This window comes from Lotus japonicus, chromosome 2, assembly GCF_012489685.1.
Source record: "Lotus japonicus ecotype B-129 chromosome 2, LjGifu_v1.2".
Taxonomy (NCBI): domain Eukaryota; kingdom Viridiplantae; phylum Streptophyta; class Magnoliopsida; order Fabales; family Fabaceae; genus Lotus; species Lotus japonicus.
The window spans coordinates 80,851,595-80,862,106 of NC_080042.1; the positions used below are offsets into that span (position 1 = coordinate 80,851,595).

Below are 10,512 nucleotides of genomic sequence, written 5' to 3' on the forward strand. Positions count from 1 at the left end.
CAAGTTGGGTATTAAAGAAAGGTGGAAAACATGTAGATGAAGTGGGACGGGGTCGAATATATCGAAGCTACAAACACTAGCTTTAGAGGAAGCAAATTCTCAACTGCTGTCGAAAGAATCTTCTTTGATTTCAATCCTTATTGATTAATTGAAGCGATTTTCTATTTGCTAGTCCATTATTGGCCCTACTCTTGGGGAAAAGTAGTGGCCACAATCACAAGTAAAAGGGCCTCCAAGAGCCAATGAGATGAAAATGTTGGGGCCGAAAGAGAAAAACGTTGGTTTATGATGTGGTTGTTTTTTTAGCAATGGTTTTTTGGCACAAACTTTTTCTTCCATTTAATTTTCACTCACACTGTGTGATGTCCGTTAGAAAAGTGACGCCGTTCCTTTTCCGGCGACAGATTTGTTGCTTGCCAAAGAAGACAGGTGACGATGGCAAATATGGTGGCCACGAAGCTCACTTAACTGAGGGAGATAGAGGGTGTTTTTGTAACTTTAAATGATAAATCACAACCATTGAAAGTATTATATCAATGGTTATTTCAACACCTTCAACCAGATCATGAAACACAAAAGATGTGAATCATGTGGTTCCAAGAGAGCATGATTCCCAAGAATTAAAAAAAAATCCGCAGATAATGTCTCCTAAGTTCAAGGAAATGTATAAATAACACTCACATCATTCACATTAGTCTCTAGATTTCATCGGGTATAGACCTCAGAATAGCTCATGAAGTTGAATTACCAAATTATCAACATGTGTTTTAAGGGATAGGCATTACGAACTTTGAATATTCAACTGATAGTCATTCAAATCTGAACCCCACAAAGCAGATAAGTTTGAGTCAAAGATTCCTCAATTACTACGTACCTAGCAGCTGATGACTCCTACTAGAACAATAGTTGTGCATCTTGCTTTTCATACGAGAAGTCACAACTCACAAGTGTTATATGCAGACTACAATATACCAAAGTATCCATCTCTTTCAACAACACAGATTTTGTAAATTATGAGATAGCTCCAACCAGTCGCGATACAATAAACTGAATAAAGGCAGCTGAAACATTTTCAGACTACAATGAAGATAATCACTACAGAAATGGTAAAAGGGGATGCATACAAAAGCTTCATTCTGGATTCAAAATTATTTAAGGTAATACCCTCCACTAGTTAAGAATGACTTGCATAGTTGCATTACATATGAAACAAACAGGGCAGATAAAATTAACTTCTAGAGATGCTGAAATAAACTCTACAAAGCACAAATTGCAGAAGGAAACTAACCATTTGGATTCCCCATTAAATGCCAGCTCAATTTAAAAATACAGAACAATATAGCACTCAGTAACATATAGGGTGTCCTGGCTAAAAAAATTATCATTTAACATCCTAGAAATTTCCAAAAGGTTGTAAATCTATTCAGCCTACATTTTATGCTCAGAAAGCTATATATATCATGTGCTTCTCCATCAATTTGAGTTCAAAAAACTACAATCGCTCCTTTTTTTTCAGTTAATCTAAATGGGGGCAACAGGAGAAGAATGAGGACTAAAATCTGAAAATTATGCAAGCTAGAGGGTGCCTGATGAGAAGTAAAGATTGATGGTGGAGAAAAGTAATGCATGAGAAAGACACAGTGTAGAGTCAAATGCAGACCTAAGTGGAATTCATGGTGGATGGTGAAAACAGAGATAAATAATCCTTAAAATCTGAAAGAATCAAGTCATTAACAGATAAACACCTGTATTGCCACAAAACCAGAGCACGTTTGGATCAACGTAGCCAAAATTGATTATGGTAGAAGTGAATTAAAAAGTGAAGTGGTTTGTATTGGAATGTCTTTATAGGAAAAGTGATTTGTCTAGGGTCATGTGATGAAATGTAGTTGTGAAATCTCACAATTGATTATGTCTACTGCATAAACTAGGATTTGTAGCTTTATCACAGATTGATTTTGAAGCTAAAACCAATTTTGAAAGGATGCATTCAAACACCTGAAGATTAATTCTGACAGTGGAAAATCAATTCTAACACTAGCATCTTGAAATCAAACATGCTCTAATACCTTTACATGGCATGACACAAGTAGAACTAGGCTAACTTCTTCTGCCTAAAGTTTCATATAGCATGTAGGTGCCCACAAGTTTGCACCAGAGAAACATAATCTGAGATAAACCTATGTTAACTTACCAGGAAAAAGAACATAAGAAGCATCAACAATATTGTCAGAAGCAGATGATAAAAGCCTGCTAGTTAAAGTAAAATCTAATGATTTCAGAAAGCTTCACAAAAGAAAAAATAACAAAATCAGCATAAATGAGTACGAGAAGCTAGATTATATTCTCTCCCCGGCATCAAAACAGAAATCAAATCCATTTTTTTATACTTTGTACCCTAATCTATTAGGAAAACATAGACAATGGATCCCAATTCCTAATTAAAAACATTTTACCTGAATACATATCCAAATCAAGATTAATCATCAAAATCCACACACACATAATTTTTTTCCTGGAACTTTGGCTGGCTTTATACCCCAAAAAATGGCAATTAAATGAAATAATGAGCTATGTGAGATAAGAAAAACAAAATACACTGAGGAATATGTTTCATTGCAAAGACATAGTAATAACCACAACGTCAGTACTTCAAAACACCTTCCACAGGAAGGATAACATGAAATTAACTATGCACTTTCAGGTGTAATCCATTATATTACAAAAGAACATGAACTAACCTACATAACAAATATTGTCTGTAATCCTACTTCCCTTCAAGTTACAGATCAGCCTTCCATCTCACAGCTCCTGTCCAACTGTCCAATTGAGTTGTCTGATCTCCAATATATTGCCTAATGTAAAACTTGTCAAAGTAAAGGGACTACAACCATTATGGTTATCAAATAAAAAAGAAAGGAATTGAAAATGAACACTACACCAAAAGAGTTCTTACAACTTGATTGTACATTACATGATAATGAACAAGACTAAGATCTGCCCAGTTAGAAGGAAGAACCCCCAATAATACATGTAAGCACAAATTGAGAAGGCTAGTGATCTCTCCACCTGGGACTTGAGATGGGGAAAAAGGCTGAAGGAGATAATGGAAACAAACCCGGAGAAGGTGGAGGTTGAGGGCCAGGGCCTAAAATCCCTGACTGTGCCATGGGTGAGAACGGAAAATTGGGTGTAAATGGAGATGGGAACTGAATGCCAGGTGACAGTAGCGGATAAGGAGACCGAGGGGACAGTAAATTCATGTAACCAGTTGGCGAAGGCAGGAGGAACTGAGAGGTTGGAGAAGGTAAAAGGGGAGGGCCATTTCCATGCGGTGAAGGAATATAAGGCGGTGGATGGTTGGTAGCATTCATATGTGGAATAGGACCATTAAATCTTGGAGAAGGGATTGGGGGCATGGGAGGATTAGGAAGCAAAGCAGATGAAGGAGGTTGAGACTGAACATGGCCCGGTGGTCCTTGGGGCTGTGGATATGGGTATGGATGTGGTTGAGGATGGACTTGGTTATGGTTACCCCTCGAACCTGGGTCCATCATTGAATTCTGAAGATAACGCATGTAAGCAGAGATAGGTGACTCAGTTGTATTAGCCCATAGATCCCCAGGCGTTAAGGGTTGCATAGGAGTGGGTGATGGTTGTCCAAAGTGAGCAGGTGGTCTAGGTATGGGATTATTGTAAGGAACTGGAGGAGGGGCTGCATGCATTGGCATTGGCGGGGGCAAGCGAGGTCGATTGATGGGTGATAATGGGGGAGGTCTAATTTTCTGCAGTCTCATACTCTGTGGTTTCGGGGGATTGTGTGGAGGCCTAGGTAGAGGATCCTGTGAGGGTGATCCAGTAAGCTGCTGAACAATATCCCGGAAATCATTCTTGCTTATGTTATACACCTGAGGCTGAGGCTGTTGTCTAGCAGCATTATTATTACCAAAATTGGGCTGATGTAAAGGGCTCTTCCTAATATTTTTCCCCATCTTGTTCACACCCAAACTATCATTATGTCTGTTTTTGGAGTTATCCATTTGCAAATAAAAATCCAAAACCACACTAGCTCCAATCAGAAACCACCACTTGTTTTTTCCCCTTTCAGCAAAACAAACCAAATCTCAAAAGCTTCCAAGAACACCCAAAACTTCAAAATCCAAACTGAAACACCAGTATTCTCACAAATCAACCAAAAGAACTCTTTCAACAAAGCTCTAGTATACTACTACTACCACAACAAACCAGGCTTGAAGTCAAGCAAATTGTAAATTGTGAATCAACACCCAAATTTCCCAATAAGAATCTCAAAAAATTCACCAGTCTTATCTCAAATACAGACAACGTGCGGATCAATCCCACCAACAGCACAAAAATTAACCTTACAGCTGAGGCTAGATGCAGAAAACATACCCTTTTTCGAGCTTAACCCGAATTCGAAACCAGCTTAGGAAAATACAGCAGAACCTTCAGCACCGGATCAGATCGAAAGTCAAAAACTTCCCCAACACGAAATTAACAATCGAAAACGAAACTGAGAGCTGAGGCAATGACCCGGACCCAGAAAGGGTTATTGGTAAAGGTTGAAGCTTTGAGGGGTTTCCGGAAAAGGGTATGTGAGAAAAGTCCACCGGGATCTTGGCAAGTGTGAAAGAAAGAGGAAGGAAAGAGGGGAAGATAAAACCCTAACGGTGCAGAAGAGAAGAGAAGACAAGACAAGACAAAACACCAAGGTAGGAAGCGGTCAAAGGAATGAATGAAGGATAGGGGTATTTTAGGTATGAAATAGGATTGGAATTGGATCCATGATGATGCTCATAGTGATGATGAAATGATGACTTTTTGGTTTTGGCGAATTGGGGTGGAAACTGCAACTGTTGTATGCTTTACTACCTATTGTCCCGTTCTATACACTATCACAAATAACTGAAATGAGGACCATTTGTCGACATATGTCTTATCCCAAAAATATATAGCTCAAGTGATAATATGATTAAGAGCTAATGGACATATGAATCGGAGATGGTATAAATTGGAGATGATGTTGTTAGTAAATTAGTTTATTCACGATGATTTGAACTCCGGTCTCTCTCGCCCTTCAATACCCTTCATTTCCCAGGACGGATATACTTATCTTAATCTATGAAAAGGAATACATAATGTTTTAGTTCCAATAAAATAAGAATCATTTGATTGTGTTTCTTACCTTTCTATTTTTTCATTTTTAGTAATTATTTGTACATTGATAGTTTTTTAAGTTGATTTACGTAATGCAAAACACAGCTGCACACTAAATCTGTAATATTGATGCACAAAATGATATACATCATCTGATCAGTATTATAAGAAAAAAAAACAAGTTTTAAAATTCATTCAATGAATGATGTATCTAGTCTATAATAATGACTAGATACATTATTTATTCAATGAATCTAAAATGTTATTTTTTGCTTATAATAGTGACTGGAGGGTGTATATAATTAAATTTAAAATGCTAAAATTTTATTGATACTTTAAATACAATTTCACCTAAATAAAATTTAAAGAGAAAAGAAATAAATGAGTGATATGATAAATAATGTGAACAAAGTGCATAAAAACATAAGAAGCAAAAAAGAGTCAAAAATGAAATGGAGAATAATGTGAAATGTGAATCTTGTTTTTTCAAAAGGGGATTTGATCTTGTAACTAGCTCAGTAAAGAGAAAAGGAAGAGGGCAACAAAACTACATGGTCATTTTGTAATATTAATGCCCAAAATAACATAAAATTAAAAAAATTATGGGGTGAGAGAGGCTCGAACTCTCGACCTCAGGATTACTCAGAAGCTATGAGACCTACGCGCTAGCCAACTGCGCCACCACCCCTTTGATGTTATTTCTGACCACATTGTCAATATATATACTTTTTCTCCGACGCGATTTCAAGACCAAGACTGTCTATGAGGTTGTCTTTTTCTTTCTTGTTTCGGTGTTTCCTGTTTTGACAGAAACCAAGTTTTTCTCACTTTCTTACACTTGATTTGACTTCACTTCTTCTCCATTTCTTCCCCTCACTCCAAAAATCTTCAAGGAAAAGAGTGGATCTGTACCCTCCCAAGGTAACTCATCAGCATTTTTCTTCACATTTCAACTCTTCATTCAACATATCTTCAACCCTCTTAGCTTCTCTTGCTCACTCACTGATTTAACCCCTTTTTGCTTGCTAACCTTCCATAGTTTTAATTTAATTGCAAGCTGTTTTTCCACATAACCCTGTGGCTGTAACCTTTTGCCATGGATTAAAGTTCCAATTTTTATAGCTGAAGGGGACAACTAAGGTTTTTTTTTCTTTTTCTTTTCATCTTAATGCTTATTTTGCTATGATCACTTCATAGTGCATACTAATTTACCCTTTTGCCGCACGTACATATTTTTTTGTTTATGATCCGTGTTTTTGTGATAATCTACTTGTTGCTCATTGAACTATCTAGATTCCACATCAATTGTGTATAATAGTGAATTCCTCAAGAACATAAGAAAAGAAGCTATGCATAACATTGATTATTTGTTAGGGTCTGGTTAATTTGATTTGCTGTAGCTTCTTTTTGCAGGAGATTCCATCTATCTTTTAATTCTTCAAACCATGCATTTCTTTGCTTTCTGCAAGTTTGATTGATAACTTCATTTGTCTATGAACTCAAAATACATGTTTGGCTATAGCAAACATGACTCTGTGTTAAGAAATCACAATGCCAGATTCTAAAGCATGTGGTGAGGCACAAGTTAATTAAACGCGCAGGCGACCTTATGGCTTTAATGTAAAACATTGAGGCAAGAGGTTCTAAAAAGTGCATGCATAGCTAAAGAAAAGCATTAAGTTAGAAAAGATAACACTTAACAGAAATATTTTCGACTAATTTGCATTGATTTGTCATATAAATTAACTGCCTCAAGCATTAACATTCATAGTATGAATCATAAGCTTCTGAGTCCCACAGACTAACAGTTAGCAAGTGATGGCTAGTCCTAAGCTTCTTTTGACACTGATGATTTTGCTGCTTTTAAGATCACAATTGGAATATCATATGGCTGGTCTTTCAGTGATTTTTTTTTACTGTTATCAGTAAGACACCAAAGCATGTATTGCTTGAACTAGAAAGGCACTGACCCTGCCTTCTGGTTCCCTTTGACTACACTATTGAGATTTCAGGGAAAATAATACAGAATGAGGATTGAATGATAAGAAAGTGGAGAGAATCACCATTGTGCATCATTGGCAGGACAGATTTACATTTTGCAGGAATACAATAGCATTTTGTTCTAGTTTTGTGATTGTCTATAAATTTGTTTTTGTTTCGCTCCATGTTTCTTAGAAGCAAACTGGTCATCTACATTTCTTTGGCTTTGGTGGCATGGGCATTTCTCTATAAGTGCTGGCACTATTTTGAAGTAGTTTTTCTTGATGCACAATTTACTAAAACTTTATTTATTGCTTATTATATATATAATATGATTTTTTGTGACACTGTAGAGGCTATTAAAGTCTGAAGGGATGTGATATAGACTAAGAAGCTAACTTGCTCTAATGAAAATATGAGATGCTTGCATCAAGGTAGTAATGACATTGATTGATTTCCTAGTTTCCATCCTTAACTAACTTGACTACTACAGATGCTATCCCTATTCTGAGAATGGAAAACAACCAAAGTGCTGCTGGAATACAAGATAAATCTATGATGAAATCAGTTGATCAGAGAGGACGCTCTAAAGGGCGTAGTGACATGGTGACTCGACGTCTGAAGAATCGAGAGAGACAACGCAGATACAGGGCCCGTAAGCGTTTAGAAGCTGAAACCAAGAAGCCTTTTGTTGTAGAGGAGACACCAACACTGCAACTGGAACTGCGACCAACTGAGAATCACAACAATTTCATGACACGCATACATTGTAACCGAGACTGGAAAAAGGATGCAAGACGGGCTCATGTTGCGAAGCCTCAAGAAATAAATGGATATATTGATCCTTCTCCAAAACTAGCTAACATACCTGTGGTGACATGCTCAGCCGCAGGGAATAAGTCAGAAACAATGCTAGAGAGGGAAAACCAGTCTGGAACTTCTAGCATGGTTAATAATGAAACTACTCCTAGAATTGTTCTGGGTCGTAGGGATTGGAAAGCAGAAGCTAGAAGAATGAAAGTCTAATGGATTTCAACTCTTTTTTTTTAAGCAGTGTGCTTTTCCCTCCAGACTTTCTGTTGCATATTAGACATTGTAGACTGTAAAGATTGCTGGATAACACCTGTTACATTATTTGGCAGGTTTTGGAGTTTAAAGCACCCAAGAGGTATTGTTTTTCTCTCATTTTATATGGAGTTCTTTCATACATTTCATCACAGACGTAGTTATAGATCATGTCTAGCTGAGCTGACTCGTTCATCTGTTAATCCTTGGAACCCCTTCAATAATTGAATCTGAAGCCATAATCAATTATGGGGAGTAGCTTCTGTGACCGTGTAGCATGGATTCAAGAATTGATTTTGATGAAATAGAAATTGATTCAAACATGCTGTAAATAATGTTACATGATATGCCATGTCTGCACGGAGGATTTTTAAAATTTTATTTATTGAGTGCAATTCATCCAATCTTGACTCTTTTTAGTGAAATATTTTGTTTTCATCCCATGCTATGAATATGATACCTATAAAATATCGTCTTCATCCTAAAATCTGCACAATGTGACTTGTCAAATTTGTATTACAGTTATAATATGAGATTCATTGATATAGCTGCATTTTTAAAGGGACTGAGGTGAAATTCTTAAATTGAATCATGAATTAAAATGAATTTGAATGAAAACAAAAAGAATCAGAGATGTGAATTATAATCGGTGCAAAAAAAGCGCCATCATGCAGGCGCTCGAAACACCATATTTATAATGTACATCCACTCTACCAATTTCCCCAATCTTAACATCAAATATACACAGTGAGGAAAAAAGGCTGAATGACAACAATTTTTCATTGATCTGATTGTGATATCTCAGTGGCAACTCACACTCTGGTCTTGGTTTTCAGCCAAATTCTCGAAACTCCAATCTCTTCTCATCCCACTGCTCCGCACTAATTTCGGCTGAGAGCTGCCAGGGTAAGGAATGTTTCCGGTGCTATGAACGCGGCGGTGCTCAGCCTTGATCTTGGCCACATTCCCCCCTTGGCCTTTGGGAAGGTCACACTGGGATGTTGATGACGATGATGATGATGATGCTATCAGGTTCCCTGACCAGTTTCTATCAACCTTTTTGCAAACTTCCTTGTATTCCTTTTCTGTGAAAAACTCTCCAAAGGAGTCTGTCCTTTGAAGGTTCTGGCTGCATGTAAGGCAATTAAGACTCATGATGATGATGGTGGTGGTGGTGGTGTTTGATTGTCTTAATTGTCTCACAAGCAATTACCAAACCCAGATTGGTAGGATGAAGTGGACAAGGAATGAGTTTATATAAGTTGGACCAAAGGGGATGATGAAGTGGGATGAGACATGGTGATGGTAGGTTTCAAGAGAGGATTTGGAAATGAAACTGATTCAGAACAACCTGTTGTTATGTTTTATCTTCACTGTCAAATCCGTGAACATAGCTTAGCCATTCATTTCTAAGTGGTTGCATGTGTTTTTGACCATTGGCCAATTGGTTCCTCTTGGATTGGTTATTACTATCTTTTACAAAAATGATGTTCATGACCTCTAAGCAAATTTGTGAGATATTGTTTATGCTTTTGAGGGATAGTTTCAGTATATTGATGACATGATTTCCGGGGGTGGAGGCCAAATTTAAGATTTTTCTTGTCATTCTAAATTTTAGAATTAGATTATAGTAGATTATTGGTTAGTTTGGTGACACCTCAAAGTCTTAATCATGATATATATAATTGGAGTCATTCCTTTGCTACCCCCAAAATGGGTTTAGTTTGCTGCATGATTTATAAGTAGAAATTTATTAAATAAATAATATTTTTGAATGAGATTTTTAGAAAAACAATAGAATCTAAAATAAGGAAATTTCTTTTAGCATCATCTACTTTTACTACCCACCCCACACCACCCATTTTAAAAAATGTCAATATAACTTAAACTATCTTTACCCCATACCACCGTAATATCTCAAAGCCTCCTTATATTTTGAAAATTAATTTTCATAATGTATTTGACATCCAGAAACCAATTTCTATAAGTGTTGGAGTGACAGTGTTCAATACAAGTTTTCAATCTCTTATGAGTGCAACATTCGGGCTCCAAAAAGTGTTGAAGATTGTCAATAGTGGTTTCAATGAGCTTGGTAAAAGTCTTACTAATACACACAGAGCTGCTTAATTATAAAGAAGTGAAGAAGAAAGGTTGTGAGAAAATGTTCTTGCTTCACTAATATGTAGATTCAACCAACTTTGAAAAGATTTAGTGGAGATCATCGGAGGAGGATAATGGTTGTGGACAGTGGCGGAGCTTGGGGTATATATTTCGGAGGGCCAAAACAAG

General features: G+C 36.8%; 3 protein-coding genes and 1 non-coding gene across 4 annotated transcripts; 1 reads left to right on the forward strand and 3 right to left on the reverse strand.

The window, feature by feature from the left end:
• Positions 1 to 2,595: 2,595 nt before the first annotated feature.
• On the reverse strand, positions 2,596 to 4,876 carry LOC130740133 (protein HAIKU1-like). Its single transcript, XM_057592641.1, has one exon. The coding sequence runs from the start codon at positions 4,038 to 4,040 to the stop codon at positions 3,054 to 3,056; it is 987 nt and encodes a 328-aa protein (XP_057448624.1). The 5' UTR covers positions 4,041 to 4,876; the 3' UTR covers positions 2,596 to 3,053.
• Positions 4,877 to 5,781: 905 nt separating this feature from the next.
• On the reverse strand, positions 5,782 to 5,866 carry TRNAM-CAU (transfer RNA methionine (anticodon CAU)). Its single transcript is given in 2 exon segments — positions 5,782 to 5,817; positions 5,829 to 5,866. It is a non-coding gene; the product is annotated as a tRNA-Met (tRNA).
• Positions 5,867 to 5,939: 73 nt separating this feature from the next.
• LOC130740134 (uncharacterized) lies at positions 5,940 to 8,343 on the forward strand. The gene is made up of 2 exons (XM_057592642.1): positions 5,940 to 6,099; positions 7,652 to 8,343. The coding sequence occupies exon 2, from the start codon at positions 7,672 to 7,674 to the stop codon at positions 8,182 to 8,184; it is 513 nt and encodes a 170-aa protein (XP_057448625.1). The 5' UTR covers positions 5,940 to 6,099; positions 7,652 to 7,671; the 3' UTR covers positions 8,185 to 8,343.
• A 492-nt stretch (positions 8,344 to 8,835) lies between these two features.
• On the reverse strand, positions 8,836 to 9,816 carry LOC130740135 (uncharacterized). The gene has a single exon (XM_057592643.1). The coding sequence runs from the start codon at positions 9,376 to 9,378 to the stop codon at positions 9,025 to 9,027; it is 354 nt and encodes a 117-aa protein (XP_057448626.1). The 5' UTR covers positions 9,379 to 9,816; the 3' UTR covers positions 8,836 to 9,024.
• Between the last annotated feature and the right edge of the window lie 696 nt (positions 9,817 to 10,512).